This window comes from Drosophila santomea, chromosome 4 (assembly GCF_016746245.2).
Source record: "Drosophila santomea strain STO CAGO 1482 chromosome 4, Prin_Dsan_1.1, whole genome shotgun sequence".
Taxonomy (NCBI): domain Eukaryota; kingdom Metazoa; phylum Arthropoda; class Insecta; order Diptera; family Drosophilidae; genus Drosophila; species Drosophila santomea.
Window position 1 is genome coordinate 1199241 of NC_053020.2, and position 26280 is coordinate 1225520.

A 26280-nucleotide genomic window follows, 5' to 3' on the forward strand; every position below is an offset into this window, starting at 1 on the left:
ATATGAGCGAACACACCGAATTGGTTAGTGATCATGATCACGAATAAATCAAAAGCTACGAAACGCTTTCTTCTTCCTGTACATACCTTACAACGAATTCAGAATACCCATTTGCTGTACGAGTAACGGGTATAAACACTCCAACACTCTGATCATGAAGACCAAACTGTGGAAAACAAGAATAACCTCTCATACCTTCTCTTTCAGTGACTTAAACTAATTTGTTCTCTTTCTTTCTCTCTATCACTCATTCTGTTTGAAGCGGCGATCGTATTTCAAACCCAGCTTTTGCGTCCGACTAACACGCTATGTCTCCCTATTAGTCGACAGCCAGTTGAGTGCAAATGGAGCCGACCAACCGTAAAGCCGACTTGGGCCAAGTTTTGAGAGCGACTCAAATACATAAGCCATCATGAACGCACTCGAAAAAGTGGTCGCTTGAGTTTGAGCGATGTAAACGGCTTCCGTCGTCCATTGCCATTCAACAATTTAGTTTCGCTCGAGATCTCTTGGCGTACGCTTCAAGATCCACCTGAAAATCGTGTTACTTCGTGGATTTATAGCCAACAGGTGGTACGCGCTGTCTTGTTATCTCTCAAGTACCGTATTGGCTTAGATCCGTAAAGTCAGTGATATTAAGAGTGTATAATGATAACTGACATTGCATTGTGATTTGAAACAGTGACGTTCAATAACTGACAATTTATTTAAATTATTTAAATCAATTTTATGTTTACCAATCTTTAAAATATAAAAATAGTTAGTGAGTAGACTAAATGACTTTTAGTTTTAAATATTATGAAGGTGAAAATAAATTCTTAAATCATTCAAGTTATTTAACATTAAACACTAGAGAAGATTGAGTTCGGCTTTTAATAAAAGAGGGTAAGCCGAATTTAAAGAACTTATATTTACCCACGCTCCTGACCTTGGAATTCTTGTTTTCTCTGTTTTCATAGACTGTCTTAACTAAGTATTCTGGCTCTCCATAGCTATTATTCGACTGGAGTGTGTGAAAATACGATTGTTTTTCCCACTTTTAATTTTGTTGAATTGAATGTAGTATGGGTTATTACCCAGTATTCTGCCTGAATATCAGTTTGTGTTGAAAAGAACAAAGTAAATAAGCCCCAATGACCTCGTAGCAGGACCGATGTGCTAGACCGTGACTTTTAACTATATATTTTAAATCCCCAAAATGTAAATAATTGAAAAATACTCTATTGATAAAATGTTTGTGTTCTATTGTTTTTATACCCGTTACTCGTATAGTAAAAGAGTATACTAGATTCGTTGAAAATAAGTAACAGGCAGAAGAGTTTCCGACCATATAAAGTATATATATTCTTGATCAGGATCAATAGCCGAGTCGATCTGCCCATGTCCGTCTGTCTGTCCGTCCGTCCGTCTGTCTGTCCGTCCGTATGAACGCTGAGATCTCAGGAACTACAACAGCTAGAAAGATTAAGCATACAGACTCCAGAGACATAGACGCAGCGCAAGTTTGTCGATTCATGTTGCCACTCCCACTCTAAGTTCACAAATCGCTCAAAACTGCCGCCCCCACACTTTTGAAAAATGTTTTGATATTTTCTCATTTTTGTATAAGTCTTTTAAATTTCTATCGATTTGCTAAAAAACTTTTTGCCACACCCACTCTAACGCCCACAAACCGCCAAAAACTGTCAGTGCTAAAGAGTCGCCTTCGCACTTTCACCAGCTGAGTAACGGGTATCAGATAGTCGGGGAACTCAACTATAGCGTTCTCTCTTGTTATTTCATGTAAGTGCTACAAAAATTATAAAAGTCAGAGGGCATACTTTTTATTTATCCATTACCGTATCATACTTCCGTAATATATTTATAAAAAACAACTACTGTATACCGAAGAAAATTTATATGATATATTATTCCAAAAATGTTTGATTTTTGTAATTTCTCTCTTTTATTTTTCATTAATTTTTTGACTGCTTCAAAGGATACTTTATGATATTGTCTTAATATATTGACCAAAGCTTCAAGCAGTTAGTTAAAATTCTGAGACGAGATGGCCTAGAAACCGACGGACTGACATGGCTATATCGACTTGGCTGTTGATTATTTATATAGTACATAAAGTATCCTTTACTGCGTTGCAAACTAAAAAGTACCGATGATGGTACAAGTTAAATATGTCAAACTAAGTTAAATCCTCCGTTATGACACAGTGGTTCATTGGGATTTGACGCAGTGAGTGAATGTGTTAACCTGTAATAATTATGATAATCAATTTATTCATCATAATAAGGCATAAATAACTATTGGTAGTATATTATATCGTATACTACTATTCTTGATCAGCATCACTAGCCCAGTCGGTCTAGCCATGTCCGTCTGTCTTTCCGTGCGAGAACTATAAAAGCGGTGCTAGCTTGTTTCCGAACATTGCGAGCAGACACTTTAAAGGTTTTTATACCCGTTACTCGTAGAGTAAAAGGGTATACTAGATTCGTTGAAAAGTATGTAACAGGCAGAAGGAAGCGTTTCCGACCATATAAAGTATATATATTCTTGATCAGGATCAATAGTCGAGTCGATCTGGCCATGTCCGTCTGTCCGTCCGTCTGTCTGTCCGTCTGTCCGTCTGTCTGTCTGTCCGTCCGTATGAACGCTGAGATCTCAGGAACTACAAAAGCTAGAAAGTTTAGATTGGGCATACAGACTCCAGAGACATAGACGCAGCGCAAGTTTGTCGATTCATGTTGCCACGCCCACTCTAACGCCCATAAACCGCCAAAAACTGCCACGCTCACACTTTTGAAAAATGTTTTGATATTTTTTCATTTTCGTATTGGTCTTGTAAATTTCTATCTATTTGCCAAAAAACGTTTGGCCACGCCCACTCTAACGCCCACAAACCGCCAAAAACTGTCAGTGTTTAAGACTCTCCTTCTCCCTTCCACTAGCTGAGTAACGGGTATCAGATAGTCGGGGAACTCGACTATAGCGTTCTCTCTTGTTTTTAATCATTTATTTCAACTCCCCTCTGCTCCTAGCTGTTTAATGGGTATCTGATAGTCGACTATATCGTTCTCTCTTATTGGGCTATTATTGAAACTATAAATGTAAAAATAAAGCAGATGGTCTAAACGAACACATTTCTTCTCATACCCATGTACGTAGCTCGTTCATTTTGCTATATTGACCCTTAGGGGAGTGATGGTCCCAAAAAGGTCAATTAACAACAGGTGAATGAGTGCTAGCAAACACGTTTGCGCGGGTTCAGCCTTTATTTGGCGGGTATAATGTGCACCTTGCTCAAAAAAACAAAGGCAGCACAGACGTACAGTTTACATGAGCGGGAAATGCAATAGTCTTCTGTGTGCCAATAAAGGCACAAATAAAAAGTGAGTTTTACGGTTAAATACACTTAAAATTTCATTAACTTGTTGAATTAATTTTTTTTTTATTAAAATAAAATAACGAATGTTTAAGATTATGTTATTTTACCATATATACTGCTATGTAAATAGTCGAAAAATAATTGAAAAGAATAGTATTGTTTATATTTTACTTATTTCCTGCCAATTTCTGACAACAAAATTCCTAGCACTTCCTAACACTACCTGAGTAACGGGTATCTGATAGCGAGGAAATGGACTATAAAATTTATTGTTAGTCATAAAATGTATAAGTTGGTATACACTAGATTTCTGAAAACATACAAATTTGGTTCATAGCTCTTGTTACTCGTAGAGTAAAAGGGTATACTTGATTCGTTGAACAGTATGTATGTATGTTACAGCTAGAAGGAAGCGTTTCCGACCATAAAGTATATATATTCTTGATCAGGATCAATAGCCGAGTCGATCTGGCCATGTCGGTCTGTCCGTCTGTCTGTCCATATGAACGTCGAGATCTTAGGAGCTATAAAAGCGATAGAGTTGAGATTAAGCATGCAGAGTCCAGACGTAGTGCAAGTTTGTTCATCCATGTTGCCACGCCCACCCTAACGTCCACAAACCGTCCAAAACTGCCACGCCCATACTTTTGAAAAATGTTTTGATATTTTTTTAAATATTTGCTATTTTTGTAAATTTCCTTCTTTTTGCCACGCCCACAAACCGCCAAAAGCGGTCAGTGGGCACTCGACTATAGCGTTCTCTTGTTTGCGGACTTATTCATTTTTGCGTAACTACATAGGTTAAGTACTTTGGATAAGCTAACTTCTCTGCTCGTTTCTTTCATAATAAAATAACAAACAATTTTCTTTATTTTAGGAACTTAAACTCTCTATTGAATCCTTGATGCTTATAATGGATGTACAGACATCTTCACATCATAGCCACGGGCTCGGGACACTATCACATGAGCTCCAACATCGTATTTTACAGCCGCACATTCTACACTTAAGTCAAGAAGAAAGCCCTAATACAAGTACAGCCCAGCTAGAGCACGATTCCCAAAATCTGCAACAACATCACCTATCTCATCATCAGCAACATGTCGTTCCTCCGACTTTGCACAATTTACAGAACTCCCGCACTGGTGATAGTCTGAGCACTACTATCAATACTAATCAAAATCGGCAAGGTCATCAACATCTTTCCGGAAGTAACGTGTATACCTCACCCCAAATGGAAGATAAGTCAAAAGGTAACCAAAATACTCTAGAAGAAAACATTTGCGACCAGTATATAAATTCTTTACCTGTAGAAACAGCCCAGGCGGTATAGCAATGTCCGTCTGTCCTATCCGTCCGTCCATTTTTACGCAAACTAGTTTTAGTTTAAAAACTATCTGCATGAAACTTCTTTGTCGGAGCCGCCCAGATCAGACCACTATATAATATAGCTGCCAAAGAAATAATCCGACGAATTGTACCTTCTTTTTTTTTATTGAAAAGTATTCTAATTCGGTATACAAAATATTTTTTGATAAGAAATAATTTTGGTTGTAATTTAACTAGCATCATAAGTCGGAAAATGTGTGTCAAATTAATTGAAATATTTTGCTAGTTTCAGTTTCAAATGAATTTAAGTCCGACGACTATATTGCCAAAGGAAAAACCGAACAAATAATTAAAAACTTTAAAAAGAAAGCTATAGTTCCGTTTTTGGTCAGTATCGGTGTATCGGTGCTTGCTTCCTTTTATGTTTAGATTTTAATTTTCAAAAGGGAGCATAATTTTTGAGTTTTGTATTGTAAACTTTTTAAATTTAAATTCTTATAAATGTACGAAAACAAACTATTTTAGAAAATGACAAAATATTTAAATTGATATATTCTAGTTTACATTAACGATTAAACTTAAACAAAAGATTACATTTTCATGTCATTAATATTTGTAGTGGATAAGTGATGACCGGCAAAAGCAAAAGATGGTAATTCAAGTTGCAACCGACCAAAACTTAAGAACAATAGCGATTTCTGGGGAAGAGAAGGGGAAAAACGCGATTGAAAACCTTTTATATCCCCTTCCAAGATTTTGCTAGTGGCACCAGTAGACGTAGAAATCGACTCTTCTTGAATTCATATGCAAGTTGTATGAAAGCTTCAGGGACCAGAAATTAAAAGGTGTTTACTTCAAGTCACGGAATTTTCGGTAAAGGGAAATTTCACATGTTTCCATTGGAATGTTCCACGATTTTCCTCCTCGAATTCTTAACCAACGAATAATATACATACATATATTGTCGTTTTGTACACTAAAAAAATCAGTAGAAATTTGTTTCTCCCGAAAATGATTTTTCACTTGACTTTACAAATTTTAATTCCATTTTATTTTTTCACAAAACTTGTTGGAAGTAAAGGTAGCATTTGATAATGTCTTTTTACCGACAGTAAAGAAAGTGGATATGATATACAATCCTTTTACTTCATAAAAGGCCGGTGTTAACTTTTTTAAGATTTTTTGCGTTTCCGTACTTAAGATTTTTTCCGTATACAAAATATATATACCCGTTAATCGTAGACTGAAAGATCATACTAGATTCGTAGAAAAGTAGTTAACTGGTAGAGAGAAGCGTTTTCGACCATATAAAGTATATATATATATATTTTAGAGACATAGACAGAATATTTGCTTCCAAATGTTGCCACGCCCATTTAAACACCCACAATTCTTCCAAAACTGCCACACCCGCGTTTTAAAATTATTTTTATTGGGTTTGCCAGACCCATCGATATGAAATTTCTCGTTCGCACTCCGATTTGCTGAGTTGAGTAATGAAGTTCTCTACGATAGCGTTCTATCTGGTTTTTAATTCATTTTTAGCAAAAAAAAAAAAAGTAAAATATCAGCAAGCTAAACAATACATTAATGTCTTTAAATACTAAAATCTAGCGAACAAGTTTGATGAATATTCAAACAGGATACTGATCAACGTTTCGGATACGAATACGACGCCATCTGCTAACAATTTCATGTCACAGGCCCAAGGCGTGGAGTGGATAACAGCCATGAACGAAGTTCCAAACGGGGCAGGTACCAAACTGACATCCGTGCTTATATTTATACCTATATTTAAATGGAAAATATTATTAATATATCTTTTCAGAAGACTCACACAGTTCGCAGGGCAGTATTTCTGGTGATGGTAAGATAACTTTATAGTTTTCCATAAATATACTTAGACAACCGTGTGACCGAATAGCACAAATACCCATATCCCACGAATCATTCATACTGATTTTTGCATCAGCAAAGATTTCTCACAAAGCTAAGTGACCACCACCGGATCAATTTTCTGCGGCTTAGTTGGAATTGTCTCAAGTAACTGCGTGCCTAATTGAAAAAAAAAAACTTTGACCGCAAAGCTGTTTCCTGGCTATGACACAGTTCCTTTTGTTTCTTGTATTTATTTGGTTTGGGTAATGGAAATGGTCATTGGAGACTAGACCCTGTTCCCGTCTTCCCACTAAGTTGATGATCGTACAACATCAAGATCTGATTCACATTCAAATTAAAGCACAAATGGTGTATGATTACAACGCCCCTTATTATCAGGATATATAAAAAAAATATAATAGTAACTCAGCACCGACTCCGTAACCACAAATGTATGGGAACACAGATTACTCCGTGAGTACAACTTAAATCAACTGAAGGCAGAGTACCTTAGGTACCTACTTCCGGTGCTAAAGGATTTTTTAATTTAAATGAACCATTTTCAGGCATGGTAATTTTAAATTTGATACTAGTCACTATAAAGACGTTCTTTGTTTTGCATGCTTTTATCAAAATGCCAAAAAGTTTGTTTGTTTAGAGTTTAGAGTTTATTATCGGCGGATGATTCTTCCTAAAGAATTTCAATATATCTAGAAACACATAGCTTATGTGCGAAGAAGTGTAAAGTGCGGTGTAAAGAAGGTTGGTTTGATAAAGACAACAAGTAAAAGTGTCAGTTGAATAAACAATTGAATATTAATTTCAGAGTGGATGTGCATTTATAAAAAGTAACAGGTGTGCTTTTTATATTTTGGTGACCACTAATATAAACTGAAAATGTGGTATTATATAATCAAAGAAACAAAAATGTTAAAAATGTTAATTTGTGTGTACTTCAAAACAATTAAATTCAAAGCTTTTATGAAACGTTTGACATGTATATGCATTTCCGGATTATACTATGTATATCAAAGAAAAAACAAATTTAGACAAAGTAAACAAAGGGATACGTTGGGTTCCAAAAAAAAGTTGTGATAATAACGTTTTTAACTCAAAATAATTTTGCATTTGACTTATTAAATATACTATATACAATTTTCTAATTAGCCCATAAAGAGTGCCGAATGAGTATTTACTACTAAATATACTATGACTAGAAGTAGTTCGAAAAAACTAAGTATTATCATTTATATCTTGATAAACATACATTCTGCTGTTTTGTAATATTACTACAAAAAACTTTTGGAAAGCAAAGCATTTGACTAGATCTAGACTTCGAAAGTATAAACAAAAGTGTAAACTGCAGGTGTTCAAAGACTATGACAATATAAAACAAGAGAGAACGCTATAGTCGAGTTCCCCGACTATCTGATACCCGTTACTCAGCTAGTGGAAGGGAGAAGGAGAGTCTTAAACACAATTTTTGGCGGTTTGTAGGCGTTATAGTGGGCGTGGCAGAAAGTTTTTTGGCATATCGATAGAAATTTACAAGACCAATATAAAAATGAAAAAATATCAAAACATTTTTCAAAAGTGTGGGCGTAGCAGCTTTGGGCGGTTTGAGGGCGTTAGAGTGGGCGTGGCAAAAAGTTTTTTGGTAAATCGATAGAAAATTACAAGACTAATACAAAAATGAAAAAATTTCAAAACATTTTTCAAAAGTGTGGGCGTGGCAGTTTTTGGCGGTTTGTGGGCGTTAGAGTGGGCGTGGCAACATGAATCGACAAACTTGCGCTGCTTCTATGTCTCTGGAGTCTGTATGCTTAATCTCAACTTTCTAGCTTTTGTAGTTCCTGAGATCTCGACGTTCAAACGGACGGACAGACGGACGGACAGACGGACATGGCCAGATCGACTCGGCTATTGATCCTGATCAAAAATATATATACTTTATATGGTCGGAAACGCTTCCTTCTGCCTGTTACATACTTTTCAACGAATCTAGTATACCCTTTTACTCTACGAGTAACGGGTATAACAAGAGAGCATGCTATAGTCGATTAATATAACTATCATATCCAATTACGCAGCTAGTGGGAGTGGGAACGAGAAATTTCAACATAGAATATTGATAGAAATTTATAAATAAATAATAAAATGAAAGAATTGGCCAGACAAATAAAATTTTTAAAAAATTAAAAATAGCGGGCGTGGCAGTTTTGACCGGTTTGTGGGTCGTAACATAAAGTTTTGTAGCAAATCAATAGCAAATTTCAAGACAAATAAAAACATGAAAAACATGAAGTCTCGGGCGGTTTGCGGGCGATAGAGGGAACTCTAAGGGAACTTAAGCTGTGTCTATGTCTCTGGAAATGTTTTTTCAACCTGTTACATTTTTGAACGAATCCATTATACCTTTTTACTTTACGAGTATCGGGTGAAGCTATGAACAAGAGAGACAATATGGTAATATGAAAGAGAGATGATATGCACCTGTGCACAGTTTTTCTTTTTTGGTATATCCTTAGAAATTTGCATATCAAATAATAAAATTAAAACAAGAGAGACTATTCCTGACTATCTCGTTACTCAGCTAGTGAAAGTGCAAAGGAGAAATTTCAGCACGGACAGTTAGAGTTTTTCGGCAAATCAATAAAAATTTACAAGACTAACAAAAAATTTAAAATATTTTTCAAAAGTATGGACGTGGCAGTTTGCGGCGGTTTTTGTTAGAGTGGGCGTGGCAACATGGATCAATAAACGTGCGCTGCGTCATTGTTTCTGGAGTCTGCATGCCCAATCTCAACTTTCTAGTGGAAACTTCTAGTGAAATTTCCACATTTTCTGGAATATCGGTAGAATTTGGGCAAAAAAAATAATAAATATAAATAAAAAAATTTTTTTAAAAGTTTGTGGGCGTTAGAGTGGGCGAGGCAAAAAGATTTTTGTGTGCGAATGGCAGTTTTTGGCGGTTTTTGGCCGTTAGAGTGCGCTTGACCACATCAGTTAATAAACTTACATAAACACAGTATGTCTCTGGAATCTAATCTCAACCTTCTAGCTTTAGGAGTCCCTGAGATCTCGACGTTCATACGGACGGACAAGCAGACGGACATTGCCAGTTCAACGCGGCTATTGATCCTAAATATATGTATATATACTTTATATAATCGAAAACGCTTCCTTCTGCCTGTTACGTAGTTTTCAACGTATCTAGTATTCCCTGTACTTTACGAGTAACGGGTATACAACACTATTAAAAATCATAAAAATTATGGGCGTGGGGAATTTGGCCTTAAAAATACTTGACAAAAAAATATATATTTTTGCTGCTTAAATACATTTTTGTTTCATCATTATTAATATATTTGGTAAGCATTTAAGAATTTAGCAAATTTTATAATTTCAATTAAAAATGTTTTTAATGTCTGGAGAAAAATAGCGACAATATTTTGAGGCAGATAACGCTATCAACAGTAATTTGCGGTAGAGACAATTTTTAAGGTAATACTGCCTACTATAATACTAATACCAATACATTAATGCTTATCCTTTAGACCATGAGTACACAAGTTAAGGTAGATAGGTAAAAAGCAACGAGATTTTTATCCAGATAGTCGAGAAAGGTGAATTAGGTTACATTTATTACGTTATTTTTGAATACATTCTTAAAACATATTAGTCCCTATTTATGATTATTATTTATAAAATTTAAATGGGTTGGTGTCGGAGTGTTGCAAAGAAACGGCTGCGTGTTATGCAAGAGTGAGAAAGAGATGTCGAAATACACAGGGGCTACATGTTAATGGAGTGGGCAGGGAGGTGTGCTGTGATTGGCGCCGTTGCACACGATGCCAGACCTTCTTTGTGGCTATTGGTTGATTTCGTGGCCGCTGGCTTGCTCGTTCCAGTCCCAAATGTGTTTGTGCTCCTGTTAATGTCAGTCAAAGACAGAGGGAGAGCACATGCATAAATTAAAAATTAAATAAATATTTTTAATACTTTGATTAGCGGGTTTAGTGTTTCTTTGACTTTTGGCATAATCTCTATAAATTAATTGTTTTCAGAGTGTGCCAAATTGTGTCATACTGGCACTAGGCATAAAACCTAAAATTGCCTAAAAATAAACCTTTTTCCCATCCACACAAAAGTTGCCATGCTCAGAGCGATTTTATTGGCCACTACAGGAACAGCCACCCAGTATCATCGTTTGGCGATGCTACGCCTTAACCTTCCCCGGCTTAGGACCGTCTTCATTGGCTGGCTGCAGTAAGATGAAAACGCCAGACCGAAGTCAACGGCAACCGATACGGGTGGGCGGAGCGGTCGCGTTGTGAGTGTAAAGAGAACGACGTATTACCAAGGACATGCATACGCCCACAGCTTCGCACGTGAAGTAAAGATAGGGACAATCAAAAATTGTAGAAGTAGATAAGAATAAGGAAATCGTGCGCAGAATCTCTGCGGCTGGCAGCAAACAGTCCGGAAAAAATGGTTAGCAATATTTTACGGTACACAAAACGAAAGAGAAAACACGCTTTTAAATAAAAGAAAAAATAATGTCAATGGCTGGCCAAAAGAAGACCATATCTTTTGAATAAGCCACAGCAACGAGAGTGTTCCGTCCACTTTACTTATGCAAAGAAGTAGACAAACGAAAATCAAACTTCATCTTCAAAAGCCTGTCGATGGACAGTGCTTTTCCAGAACGTCAATCAGAACATCGTTGCTACAATCGGAGCACTTCTAGCTGTTCCGGCATCGATTACAAGTTCGGTTTACCGTTACGGTTTGCGGTTGCGGTGCGATACGTGTGTCACGCTTGCAGATAAATCCCACCCTTCAAAAAACTTTTAATAAAATGGTGCTCAAAGTGAATACAATAATGTGATTGTGTCTTAATTTTTGGTTTAAAAAAGAAAATACAATACTACTTTTCTATTCTGCGATGGACCTATCTACAGCTTATCGCTACAACCAGAACATGATGGAATATTATACATGTAATACAAATATTTTAAACGCAATTGCGTCTTGCAATCTTAAAGTACAGAATTTAACTTTGTGAACTTTGAAACTGTTGGGGCCAATGGCGCATAGTGCACCAACTTTATGCCGAATTCGATGATAATTTAGTTATTTTTTAATATTGCTACTAATCGACAAAAAATTTGAAAAATGTTTGAACGCCTGCCACAGCTGCTTATGTTTGATATGCTACTGCATGAGTATACTAGATTTAAGTTTCGTCTACATAGCGTTTGATTGTTTTATGCTATGGCCACGCCCACCTTTCATTTAATTTTAAATTTGAATTTTATTTTCTGGAATTGTTATAAATATTTTTATTTATGTATTTAACATTATTTTTATTACTTAATAGCTTGATTTCTATGGTGGCTATCTAGTGACGAGCAAGCGTAAACAAAAACATTTTATGCATTTTTGTGACATTAAGAACAACAATGCCCATATTACGGTGTTTTTGAACAACAGATATTACGCTGAGTAATTCACAATGGGTATAGGTCAAATCTTCAGCTGTTAATTTTTTTTTAATTAAAATTGTTCTGTTTAAAAGATACAAAAAAAAACAAAAGCTCTCTGGCAAACCAAAATATCCCAATTTTGTAGTGTGTTTTATTGTTTTGAATAAAGGCGCATTAAGATGCACTTCATATTTTTGGCTTTAATGCTAGTTCACACGATTACCAAAAGCAAAGCTGTTGGTTTTGTGGTAGCTCTCGAGGTCCACATAGCGCAATAGATCGAATTCTTCCATGTCTGTCGGACTTCAGAGTTTAGTACGGTAAGCGTAGAGAAATGTTTTTGCAAAATTTATTGGTATTCACCAAAACACAAATAAAAATTTTAAAAATCGAAAGATATGTTGTGAGGTATTTTGGCGAAAGTGGCACAAGAATTTGCATGCTTTATCCCAATATTCTATTATAAAAGGCATCACTACAATCTGCGTTCTTAACTAATTACAATTACAGAAAGAATTTTAGAAAGGTTCGTTGGGTTAAAGGAACAAAGGTTAAGAAAATACTACTAATAAGCCTGTTGCCGGTAGGGCAACAACTCCATACCTGTTTTGTATTTTTTTTTTCAGAACGTACCCACGCTTACTATTGCACACTTTTAAAAAATGTGTTTTTTTTTCATTCTTCTAATTGTCAATTTTTATTGATATCCCAAAAAAGTATCTTCTCCGTTTATTTTAAAGCCCACAATCCACCCAAGACTATAATGCGATTTTTAATTAGTTTTGACCATTTCTATCGGTATATCAAAAACATTAGACACCCAATCACACACAAAGTATCACAAATTACCAAAAACGGTAACATCTACACTTTTGTTTTCTTTAATTTATTATTTGAGTTCTATCGATAGGACAAAAATTGTTAAAACATTTCCTTTGTACTTCCACTACCTGAATTAAATGTATCTGATAGTCGAGAAACTCAACTATTTAGCTCGATAAACTAATTAAAATCAGGAATAACACATTAAGAATAAATTGAAGTAAGCACTGAATATTCGAATTAATTGAGAATCCTACAGTCATGTTTTTTAAATTAGGTGTGACAAGCGTTCTTCGTTCACTTGCAGTATGTTTGTCATTAATACTTTTGCATTCATTCTATATGAGACGTGCGGCTTCCTTTGTTTTACATTGGCTGCGAATCGGTTGTATTTTACGAACTAACGAAGATTAATATAAAACGATAAAAACAAGACTAAATGGTATTGTTGAGTTCCCCCAAAATCAGATACCTGTTACTCAGCAAATTTCCACATTTTCTGGAATATCGGTAGCAATTTGGAAATTCAAATATTGAAATAAAAAAAATTGTTGTATTTTAAAGTGTGGTCTTGGCAGTTAGATGGCGTGACAAACAGAGTTTAAAAAAAAGTTCCAAGACTATTAGCCTAAAATACGACATATCAAAACATTTACCAAAAGTGTGGGCGTGATAGTTGTGGGCGGTTTGTAGGCGTAAGAGTGGACCTGGAATCATTTGGAAACAAGCTTGCGCTGCGTATACATATGTCTCTGGAAACCTCATGCTTAACCTTAACCTTCTAGATTCTATAGATCCTGAGATCTAGGCGTTCATATGGACAGACGGACGAAAATGCCTAAAATGGGATACGAACAGGAGATATGCAAGCATCAAAGCGCGTGGTATAGCAAGATAAAATCGAATATTTTATAGAGTGCTTCTAATAGTTATACCCCTTACTCGGAGAGTAAAATGGTATATTAGATTCGTTGAAAATTATGTAACAGGCAGAAGGAAGCGTTTTAGACCATATAAAAAATATATATTCTTGATAAGAATCAATAGCCGAGTCGATCTGGCCATGTCCGTCTCTCCGTATGAACGTCGAGATCTCAGGAACTATTAAAGATAGAAAGTTGAGATTAAGCATGCAGAATACAGAGACATAGAAGCTGCGCAAGTTTTTTGACCCATGTTTCCACGCCCACAAACCGCCCAAAACTGCCACGCCCACACTTTTGAAACATTTATTATTTTTTCATTTGTTTATTAGTATTGTAAATTTTTATCGATTTACCAAAAAACTTTTCGCCACGCCCAGAAACCGCCCGAAACTATTATGTCCACACTTTTGAAACATTTTTAATTTTTTTTTTATTTAATTATTATTTTTCTTTATTCCTATTAATGTGCCAGAAAAATGTAAAAAATGTTTCTTTGCGCTTCCACTAGCTGAGTAACGGTATCTGATAGTCGGGGAACTATAGCGTTCTCTCTTGTTTTAACTGGATCAAAGGTTACATATCTTGAGCCGGTTAAAATATATTTTATTCTAAACTGTATTAAGTTTGCAGCGTTACAAACTTTTTAACAAATTTCTTAATATTTTCAGTATATAAATATTTGTTTTGCAATATTTAATGACAATTGAATATCAAACTTTACCATAGCTCCACTTAATTTCTCTTAATTAGGTCATGGAGGCGTTAATCAACTTGGTGGCGTATTCGTTAATGGTCGCCCACTTCCCGATGTCGTTCGTCAGCGTATTGTGGAGCTGGCCCACAATGGTGTCCGCCCATGTGACATATCACGTCAATTACGCGTTAGTCATGGTTGTGTGTCTAAAATCCTTTCAAGGTAATAAAACACCTAAATAAAACGATTTTGAAAAGTATGTACTGCACGACAGGTTTGGTTATTAATCTGTTATGTAATACTTACTCAATTTCTATTCCATTAATTTGCTAGTTATTTTAAGACTGTTCCGACTGAAGTTATGATATAGTCGTTTGATGCTTTTAAAATTAGGCCGGAAATTTTATTTAATCGAAAAACTAGCCTATTTCCTATTATAATACAACTAACATAAGCAAAAGTGGTCCGAGTTATATACTACGTTCAAGGGAAAAAAAACTTTTCATGTATTAAACTTTAAAACTGAAAGACTAATTTTCGCGGAATCTTACGTGCGGACAGACAAATCGATTTGACTGTTAATACTGATTAAATATAAATACACTTTATATGGCCGCAACTGTCTGCTTCAATGCCTGGCCAGCTTCGGCAGAGGTATAATAGGAATTTTAATGATGTAGTTGTTATTTTGATTGCTAAGCTATCCAATCCTTTACTTTCAGATATTATGAGACTGGTAGTTTTAAAGCTGGTGTTATTGGCGGCTCCAAACCGAAAGTGGCCACTCCTCCGGTTGTAGATGCAATAGCAAACTATAAACGCGAAAATCCCACAATGTTTGCTTGGGAAATACGAGATCGACTTTTGGCAGAAGCTATATGTTCCCAGGATAATGTTCCCAGTGTTTCTTCTATAAACCGGTAAGAAAATGTTAGAAAATATTTTTAGTCCCAATGAAACCTAATACAGATTACAACGTATGTATGTATGTATATGCGCACATCCGTTATGAGGATGGGATCTAAAGTTTGTTTGCTGTCATGCTGTTAACATCCGTATCCGTTTCCTTAAAAACTAAGCTTGAAATGAACCCAACTACAAGCAGTACTGAGTCTTTATATTCTACCAAAGCGTTCATCTAATAAAAATATCTAAGTAGTTTTTAGCGTTCATAATTGTGGCACAATGCTTGACACACGACCACAACACAAGCCACTTTCCCTTCTGACATCCGGTGTGGCTTTATTGCCGACAACATCATCGTAGAATCTTGGCCGTGCCACGTGGCAGTTCCGAAATCGACACTGCCCCACACTGCTATAATTTACGCGCATCCATTTTGACCATAATTTATGTTGGTGGCATTCAACGATGCTACCGAGAGGCAGCTGCAAAAACAGCTGAATATAATTCTTTTATTTTAAAGTAAAATGTCATTTTAAAAATGTCATAGCACCAGGCTTCAGCAGAATATGATACAAATGCAACGAAATTGTTTTCTTCATTTCGTTGCAAATAACTTATTATTAATCCCCACTGGCTCTCAAAGTTTTACATTTATACATCTAATTTATTTTCATGAAGTCCTTTTATGCTATATTTAAGTTAGTAGTACCTTTCGATTAAAATAACACTTTCATAATGTAGTAGTGTTATTTTTAATATGATTCCGTTCACAGTAATTATAATATTTATAAGCTAGCAAAGACATCTGTAAATTTCATACAAAAATTTAAGTTTAAGAAAAATTTTTGAAACTTTAATCTAAATTTAAACAAATGATTACAATTTATTATCTGTTGATCGAGTATTACAAATGGCAAGTCGCACTTGATTCTATTTTTGCAGGCTAAACAATTTAATTGGAATTATAATTTTTAACCGTGCCCGACACGTGCAGCCATAATCAATTCGATTCGTATTACCACTAGTACCCCGCAAAAAGTAACAAAAGTCTAGGCTGGCATGTGGCCGTTGGTAATGCAAAAGTCGCGACGGACAAGGGTAATTCATGGCATAATCAAGGAAAAAGAAAAAATTTCATAATGCGACAATGTGTGATGTGATGGCACTTGAGCGATTATTAGGGTGGCGGTGATTCAATCGAATAACAATTGTGCGTACGGCGGCGGCAGGACTCCCCCTTATACTGATTCCCAGGAGACTGTCACTTAATAAAGTGACTTTCATAGCACTCAACCAATTTTAGTTTTCAGCCCTCCACTCAAATACATTGAAATGTGCATGTAGCGGGATGTACTTTTCTCGCATCCCAAACATATGTCTCAATTGTGTGCACTGTCCATATATCCAATTGCTCATCCCGTTTCAAGCTAGTACTCAAAAAAAATGAAAACCTAAAACTGTTGTCTTCAGGACACGAACTGGGCAGAATTAACTTCTGCCCTTACAACCCTCTGTAGCATATGGTTACCTTAATCTGAAAAAAAAATTGTCAAATGTACTTAAATCAATGCAATCCCTGAAGTCCAATGATTCTTAATAGGTGCACTAGGTCGCCGCGATTTGTAATTATAAAAGTTTATAGCAAGAGTGTAAAGGAAACACCGACTCGACCGGCTTAGCAGCCCTGGAGTCTGCATACCTTATCTATGCCGCTTAGACGGACAGCCAGAAGGATAGAGGGACATTGCTGTATGGATTTTGCTAGCAGAGCTGACCAAAAAGATATATATACAGTAGAATCCAGTTATAACGACTCCTCTTATAGCGTCAGACCGGTTATTCCGACGGAAACTCGATGGCTTGGTTGGTCACCATACAAAGTCATATAAGGACCTCCGGTTAGTACGTCTCCGCTTTTAGCGACAAACCGCTTATACCAAGACGATTTTTCAGAATTCAACCGGATATTGCGACATTCCAAAAAAAATACAACGAAATAATGCCGACCATTTTAAGAATCTAACGACTCTGTTAGAAATGAATGCAACTATCAGTAACCGACGTCACAAAAATGTTTATAGCGTGCGTGTGCAGACCTCATGCCTATATTCCATGAGATGTCTCGTTATATTTCTAGTTTTTTCTGCTTTTTATACCCGTTACTCGTAAAGTAAAAGGGTATACTAGATTCGTTGAAAAGTATGTAACAGGCAGAAGGAAGCGTTTCCGACCATATAAAGTATATATATTCTTGATCAGGATCAATAGTCGAGTCGATCTGGCCATGTCCGTCTGTCCGTCCGTCTGTCTGTCCGTCTGTCCGTCTGTCCGTCTGTCTGTCTGTCCGTCCGTATGAACGCTGAGATCTCAGGAACTACAAAAGCTAGAAAGTTTAGATTGGGCATACAGACTCCAGAGACATAGACGCAGCGCAAGTTTGTCGATTCATGTTGCCACGCCCACTCTAACGCCCACAAACCGCCCAATACTGCCACGCCCACACTTTTGAAAAATGTTTTGATATTTTTTCATTTTTGTATTGGTCTTGTAAATTTCTATCAATTTGCCAAAAACCGTTTTGCCACGCCCACTCTAACGCCCACAAACCGCCCAAAGCTGCCACGCCCACACTTTTGAAAAATGTTTAGATATTTTTTCATTTTTATATTAGTCGTCTAAATTTCTATCGATTTGCCAAAAAACTTTTTGCCACGCCCACTCTAACGCCCACAAACCTGCACTTCTACTAGCTGAGTAACGGGTATCAGATAGTCGGGGAACTCGACTATAGCGTTCTCTCTTGTTTCTTATGAAAAACCGTGTTATTTAATTAAATTTATTAAATTTTTTGTTTGATTAAAAAATTAATTTGTTTTATGTTAAAACTTATTACAAACATGGCAACCATAAAATAAACAAAAAAAAAATTTTTTTTTACACCTTTCTGTTAGTGCGTCTTCCGGGTATAACGACGTAAAATCGTTGGTCCCTTGAAAGTTGCTATAACCAGATTCTACTGTATATCTCGTCCGGAACCTTTCCTTTTATTTGCTATAGTATTTGTTCTTAGTCATTTGTTATAGTGTTTATAGTAAATTGTTTATATTATAGTATCGTATTATTACAATTTTATTGTAATTTGTGTTAGTTCTATTCACGCGTCATGCAGTTTCGATTCAAATAGCTTTGGCACTACCATTATAATGCCCACAACTCTGTAGAGACACCCAGAAGTACTTCATAATTTAAGATTTTAAATCGTAGGTAGTAGGTAATATTACTGCGAAGGTGATCGTGGCCAACCTGGAGAACTTTCCTTTGAACTCGACTATAGCGGGGTCTCCTGTTTTTAATTTTTTATACAAACCGAACTGTTCATTGCAGTCATACGGGAATTCTTGATTTGGTGATAACTATGATAACTATGTTACAAGAGAAGGTTCATTGCTCATTCGTTCTGGTCAAATCCGTCTATCCGTATAAACGCTGACTATAAAACCCAGACGGTTTCTATTGATCAAGCATATTCTAAAGACGAACACGCAGCGCATCTTTAGTTCAGAAGATAAACACACCCACTCTAACGCCCATATCTACCGCTCCCACCCTTTCAAAAATTGTTGGATTTTGTTTTACTCAATCTTTTGTCTTGCCAATTTTTATCGTCATTCTGGACACCATTCTGGTCAAGCGCAATCTAACGGACAGAAACCGCCAAAAACTATTTGGCTCATATAGTTTAATTAAAATTGTTTTCACCAGACTATTTCATAGGCTTACCAATTCTATTTCTACGCTAACAAAATGTTGAACTTTGTCCTTAGCAATGTTTCTGATAGGAGGAAAGCAACTATTGCGTTCTCTCTTGTTTTTCAGTGCGCGTAAACACAAATTGCTAGAGGGGTATTACTTGTAGAGTGGATTGAGTTTACCAACTAATTTTTTATTTAAGTCACTTAAATTCGTGTCACTCATTTTCAGAATTGTAAGGAATAAAGCCGCCGAGAAAGCCAAACACGTTCATCATCACCAGCAGCACCATGTTCCACAGAGTCTCGGAGGGGGACATATTGCAACGGAAAGTCTTGACAGCAGCACTGGAACGAATGGGGAACCGCAGCCACCAACTAGTAATAGCAGTGCTAATTCCGCAAACACAAACGTATCGGCTACGGCGAGTGTACACGCATCTATTCCGACGTCAGGCACTGATTCTGTCCAAGTTTCAGTCGGTCATATCATTGGCAATAGCAATGAAACCAGGCATATAAACTCAGCGACTGAACAACGAACGACTGGATATAGCATAAATGGAATTTTGGGAATACAACATGGCCACCACTCTCACAACAACAATAACAACAGTAGCGTAAACAATAACAATAACACGGAATCAAGTTGTAAACGCAAAAGAATTGAAGCTCATGGTAAGTTTTTCTATAGTGAATATGCCTTTAAACTATTTAAAAAACAATTACTTAATATCTGAACAACGGAAGAAAAGCTTAAAAAAAAAACCGAGATAATCTACGTGTGGTAAAAATATGGAACACGAAACCAAAAATTGCCTTGTGGTGTCGTTACTTTAGATATTTTGCACTGCTTGGCGGACAAACCAAAAAGATTTAATCTTATTTGAAGCAACCCTCACGTTGCTTATAATAATTCCAAGCTGTTCAAAATATCTAGCTCTTCTAAAAATGTTATTTCAAATTCTTTTGGGAATAAACTGCCGTTCACTTGTGCCAAATTTGTTTCAATAAAACAGATCGTGGCTGAAGTGGTAATATTAAATGCATTAAGGGTTAAAGCCAAATGAACAACTCAAAACCATTTCGGATAATTTTGTAATTTCCTTGTGTTTTTTGGTAATATTTAAGAAAAACACTATTGTGAGTAAGATGAAAAAAACAATTAAAACGATTTAGTAAGTGCTCCATTGCTTAGGTACTAATTAAGAAATAGGTATTGATTAATTTCATAGTAAATCGTTAAAAAGCTGATGTAATTTTTGTAGCCAAACGGGCGAATATAGGTTTGATTAAAAAATAGACTGACCGCCAAAAATGTCTTTATATAAATTATCGGGAATAAGTTGCTGACATTGTGAGGGGTATGCAACAACATCTGGACTATTACCCATTACATTATTCTCCGCAAGGGTAAACAAGCAAAATATATGAAATATCGTTATAAGGGTGCTTGATGTATTTATATTTGCATTACCGTCAATGAAATAGTGTCTATTAACTTACAAACGCACTTAGGCGGCACGTGCATATAAAAAAATGACTTTTCTTCACCAAAATATAAATAAAAAAATTATCTGATTATTCAAATTTTAGATGAGAACCGTGACGCAAATATACATTCCGAAGATGATGGAAAACGGCAGCGTATGTCAACGTACAGTGGCGATCAACTGTATCCAAATGTGAGTGTTTAAATACTTGAAACATATATTTACACACGTTGATATTATGTATTACGTAAAACAAGAGAGAATGCTATAGTCGAGTTCCCCGACTATCTGATACCCGTTACTCAACAAGTGAAAATGCGAAGAAATTTCAACATTAAAATTTTTTGTAGTTTGTGGGCGTTAGAATGGGCACGGCAAAAAGTTTTTCTGCAGATCGATAGAAATTTACAAGACTAACAAACATGAATCAACAAACTTGCTCTGCGTCTATGCCTCTGGAAACTGTATGTTTAATCTCAACTCTCTAGCTTCTTTATTATTATTTATATTATAAATTATATGGTCGGAAACGCTTCCTTCTGCCTGTTACAACAAATCTAGTATACCCTTTTTAGCTTACGAGTAACTTAGTAATAAAATAACTTAGTAATAAAATAATTAATTTATATATTTAGACCAAAGTTCTTTACTTGTGGTGACTTCAGTTAATCTTTTAGGCATACTCCCACAACAAATTGTTGACCATTTCTTTTTGGGAATTCGTTTTCATTCCGCTGAAACACGATCCCAAAGCCTACTTTTCACGATTGACTAAAAATTTTCAAATTTGTCCGGGCCTTTGGGCTGGACACTCTGTTAACTGAGCCCACTTTTTGTCAAGCTCACGACATTATTTTCGATTTTCTCTTTCTCAGTTTTACTTAGCAAATCCACAAATTCTTTAAATTTTGTAAATAAATCACATAAACGACTTGGTTCGTTAATGCTAATTATACCCGTTACTCGTTTCCGAGTAAAAAACATTTTGCTACGCCCACAAACCGCTAAAAACTGTCAGTGTTAAAGAGCCTTCTTCCAGGAAACAAATAAAACTAAGTCCTTTTTGTATTTCAGATTTGGTCAGGAAAATGGTGTATAAAGGATGAGCACAAGCTCCTTGCCGAGCTAGGCAATTTGACAACAGGCACCGGAAATTGTGCTGCTGCAGCCTACTACGAAGCATCGAACGGATTTTCAACAAACCCAATAACAGGATCTGGTCCCACAGTATCTGGCAGCGATACTTCTATGTTGTACGACAGTATTACAACGATTTCGCAAACTCAGAGTTCACTTTATACACCAGCAATCGGACCTTCAATTGGTAAGTTATGCTGTCCATAGTTTTTAAAATCATTTTCGTTCTTTCATTGTATAATTATTTGGTACATTTTTGTTAATATAATTTCCAATTTATTTTTTCCTATATTTATTTTCCTTTGTAAACGTAACCTGTGAAGGAGCCAGTTCGCTTACCCCGTTAGTTCCTATTAGTATGCATGAAATGAAGTTTAGCACAAATTCAATACAGGAACAAACAGTCCCTCCTTTTTACACAGGTAAGGAACGAAAAAATTGGTGAATTTTGTCTAGTCCTGCTAGTTTTAAAGCTTAGAAGGTTATTAAATAAAAACAGAATTACAGCTCATAACCCCGTTTTACAATTCGTAAAAAAAGGGCATAGTAGTTTTAAAACTACTATTATTCTATATTTAGTCAGATCTCTGACCAGGATACCTATTACACCTAAATGAGAGGTTACTTAAGTTCAATCCGCATAACAGCAAAAGCTTGCGGCATTTTAAAAACTCATCGATAACGACGGTAAATTTGATTTATTTATTAAAAGATACAAACTTGCAAATACGCCTTCTAGTCATTAACATCGAATTTTTTTTTCTTTATAAAAAAAAGAACATACATATGTTGCACTTATACGAGAAAAGCAAAAAAACATAAAATAGCACTACATTTTTACGATACAAAAGTATTCCAAGATTAGATATCTTTTAATTCCATTGCATATATATTAGCTCTAGCATTTGACGGAAACTACACATCAATGAACAGTGTGGAAACTTGTTCATCCTTAGTCGGGCAAGAACACATTGTTGTGACAGAAAGCTCGGATCCGACAATTCTTTGCCCGATTAGTACTAGGATTTCGCCAGACAATACGGAAAATAATAGTACCTGTGTTAAGGAGTCCCTGACTAATAGTGATGGAGGCAGAGAAGATAATAATACGGAACCTGAAAAGTCCAACTCTAATTCGCAATCCAGTGATCATATTGCTTTGCCACATCTACATCATATAGAAGAAGAGCAATTGAGAGGAAATAGGCGATCACACTTAAACACAAGTACACATCCATCTTCTCTAATACTTCTGCAGGCGAGCGGAGGAACATCGTCACTAAATATAAGCCCGTCTGACAATCGATCAGACGTTGAACTCAATCTAAGTAACAACGTAGGTCTTTATTCAACACCTACAGTGCTGCCAAGTTTTAATCACTACTCCGCAGGCAAGTTAATAATATATGCGCACAACGCATTTTAGATGGTTATCCCATAACTTTCTCAAACTAGCACCTTTCTTCTATTGCACAAAACTGGTGTTGGCATATTTAAGATTAAACCTAACTGAAATCTAAAATAATAATAAAAAAAGACAGAATGCTATAGTGGAGTTTCTCGAATATCAAATACCCGATACCCAGCTGGCGGCAGTGCGAAGTAGACATTTTGAAATTTTTGGTAAATCGATAGAAATGGGTAAGAAAATAATTAAATCACAAAATTTTTGGTAAGCGTGGGCATGACAGCTTATTATCAATTTGTGGGCGTTACAGTGGACGTAGCAAAAATATTTCATAGTTCATAAATAGTTTCATATCGATTAATAAGACATTTTTCTTAAGTGTGGGCGTGGTAGTTTATTGTGGTTTGTGGGCGTTATTTTGCGCGTTGCAACGTTCTTAGCCATAGTCGCACAGCGTGTGATGCCTACGCTGTGCGACTATGCATTTTTCTGCATTTTTAATCTGAACTTCCGAGAATATGGCCAGATCGAATCGCCTAAACTGAATCGGAGTCTGAGAAATATGTATATGAACTTTAACTCTCTCTTGGCTCGGTTAGTGACCGTTATCAAGAAAATATACATACATATATCCTTATGTGGTCTACATAAATATAAAAGAACGACTAACATTTTAACAAGCAGCAAAGCTACCGAGCTTGCACTTCATAACCACCTAACGGCGGTTACATAAGCTCATATCTCTCTGACTTCATATTTACCAGTAATTGAATATGAATACTTAAGTGCACCTTTACTTAATTAACCATTTAAATTTAAATATATTTTTATGTTAATACACTTTATAAGCAAAACGTAACAACAAAAGTTTAATGTTTGTTTCATATTATAGGTTTAACTTAATTTATTTATTCACTATTATTTAATTTAAGACTATTATTTATTATAAGACTAAATAAACAAAAGTTGTTATTAATTTTCAGGCTGCAGCTCAGTTGGGCCCGGCTCAGATTACGCCTACAATCCTGCATATACACAATATGGCGGAGCTTACGGATCCTATGGTTATGGCACTGGCAGTGGCTTGATAAGTAATTAATTTTCTTCTTTGCTTCTTAGAGAAGTGGTCGTGCTGATAATGGGTATTGACATAGAAGCCCAAGGAGGCTGTTTTTTTTTAATTAGTGATATTTCCTTTTCCTTGAATATGTGATTTTTGATCCTCGCGTGTTAATAAAGTTTATAATTATTCCAGATTCGTCCTACTACTATGAGAACGGTCAAACTCAGTTACCATTAACACAAGATCTGCGTTCACCTTTAGCTGCAACGCGCGCCAACTCTCTAGCATCAGCTGCATCACCTGGAAGCGGAAGTGCGTGCACAAAATCCGAATCGTCGGACATTTTTCTTGCTTAATTAAGCTTAATATATATATATGGTAATTAAGTTTAAAGTACTCACATCACAGATACTTCATTTAATTTACATAAATAAAACATAACATTTACATAAATAATTGATCTTTGAAATGTTTAGTTTTTGTTAAATTATTTCTCAGTGTTTCTTTTTACTGTAAATACTCACCACCAGTATGATTTACAATGAATCAAATTATACAAAATCTTAATAACAACATAGTTTGAAAATGCAAGATTAAATGAGAAGAATCTCTAATTTTTCTCGAAAAATGCATTTATAAGAATTTTAATTAGAATAATTTTTAAACTTTATAACCTGAATTTTTCCTCTCTGCCCAATAAGAACGGGACTTTTTAAGCATATACAAGCATACAAACATCACTACATTTAAAAAAAATTGTCAAAAGGAAAACTAAAAGATTATTGTTTATTTATTATAAAAACGTGCATTTATTGATAAATTTAGGTTACAATTTAAGAAGGTATATTTATAAGAGAAGAATACAAAATATTACAAAAATAGTAAACTACTGACTACTCACTTACATATGAAACCAAAATGCCCAGGCAAAATTAACCAAAAACGTTAGAACGAAAGTTTAAAAAACTTCAGAAATATCTTTAAATTAAATATTGTTTAAGCAACAAAATTAAATTTAATGTAAAAATGTAAATATTTAAATGACTATTATAAAATAAAAGCGTAAATATAAAAGTCTTTGCACAATTATACCTCGGTGCGCATCTTATTCAAAAAACTATAATGTTATTAACTATAATATAACATTTATTTCACGTTAACTAATCTACAATCTGCAATAATATTTTTTACATTATTTGTACTATTATTATTTAAAAATTTTGGTCTACTGAACGATCAAGGTAAAATGCTTTGATTGGTGAACTAAAAAAATTAGTTACTTTGGCAAAAAGAAATTTTGTGCAAACCTAATAACACACTTCTTTATTAGAAGCATTTCTACAGTTTTAAAATAACAATTAACGTTGAAAACGTTTATATATATTTTACTTGAAATTTTATTTTTGTTTAGAAAAAAAAACGGCTACCACGCACAAGGTTCTATTGGCCTTTGTAATATACACGTCTAACATTAAAAACTTGGAACATTGGTTCATGAAAGAATGGCCCATTAATTTAAAATTATATTAATGCTTTCAAATTAGTGTTTATATTCTGTATTAAAATACTCTAGTAGACTTTGAACACAATTTTTAATTTAAGTTCTATTCGTTGTTTAATAGATTTAGACTTAAGCTAGTTTTAACAACAAGTTATAATAGAAAAGCACAAACCAAATTTAAATGTATTTAGACATAAACATTTATGTATCTTAATAAATTGACAAGTTAAAGAAATAATATAAACATTTCGTATTTCAATTTTTATATTGTATAGCGACTCCGTATCTCAATTGTTATATTATACAGCGACTCCGTATCTAAGTTCTTATATTATACAGCCACCAGAGCAGCGCTGTTACGATATAGTCGAGTTCCCCAACTATCTGATACTCGTTACCCAGCTAGTGGAATTGCGAAGGAGTGACTTCAACACTGACAGTATTTGGCGGTTTAAGTTTTTTTAGCAAATCGATAGAAAATTTTTAAGACTAATAAAAAAATT

The 26280-nt window shown here is 35.2% G+C and overlaps 1 protein-coding gene across 8 annotated transcripts; it reads left to right on the forward strand.

Annotated features, from left to right (window-relative positions):
- Positions 1-518: 518 nt before the first annotated feature.
- On the forward strand, positions 519-26280 carry LOC120454895 (paired box protein Pax-5). 8 transcript variants are annotated; one of them, XM_039640543.1, is made up of 13 exons: positions 519-573; positions 4260-4635; positions 6326-6466; positions 6540-6578; positions 14577-14742; positions 15243-15440; positions 19408-19853; positions 20772-20860; positions 21743-21992; positions 22129-22227; positions 22702-23196; positions 24197-24304; positions 24469-26280. In XM_039640543.1, the coding sequence occupies exons 2-13, from the start codon at positions 4287-4289 to the stop codon at positions 24630-24632; spliced, it is 2544 nt and encodes an 847-aa protein (XP_039496477.1). In that variant the 5' UTR covers positions 519-573; positions 4260-4286; the 3' UTR covers positions 24633-26280. The 8 variants fall into 8 exon arrangements, with proteins under 8 accessions (XP_039496477.1, XP_039496476.1, XP_039496479.1 ...); XM_039640542.1 differs by lacking the exon at positions 519-573 and adding an exon at positions 813-885; XM_039640545.2 differs by lacking the exons at positions 519-573; positions 22702-23196 and adding an exon at positions 813-885.

Bases quoted from the DNA above. Each gene is read 5' to 3' on its own strand.
- LOC120454895 (XM_039640543.1), top strand. From the start codon at position 4,287: ATGCTTATAATGGATGTACAGACATCTTCACATCATAGCCACGGGCTC. The intron at 4,636-6,325 runs GTAACCAAAATA...ACTAAAATCTAG, and splicing joins AATGGAAGATAAGTCAAAAG to CGAACAAGTTTGATGAATAT. The intron at 6,467-6,539 runs GTACCAAACTGA...ATATCTTTTCAG, and splicing joins CGAAGTTCCAAACGGGGCAG to AAGACTCACACAGTTCGCAG.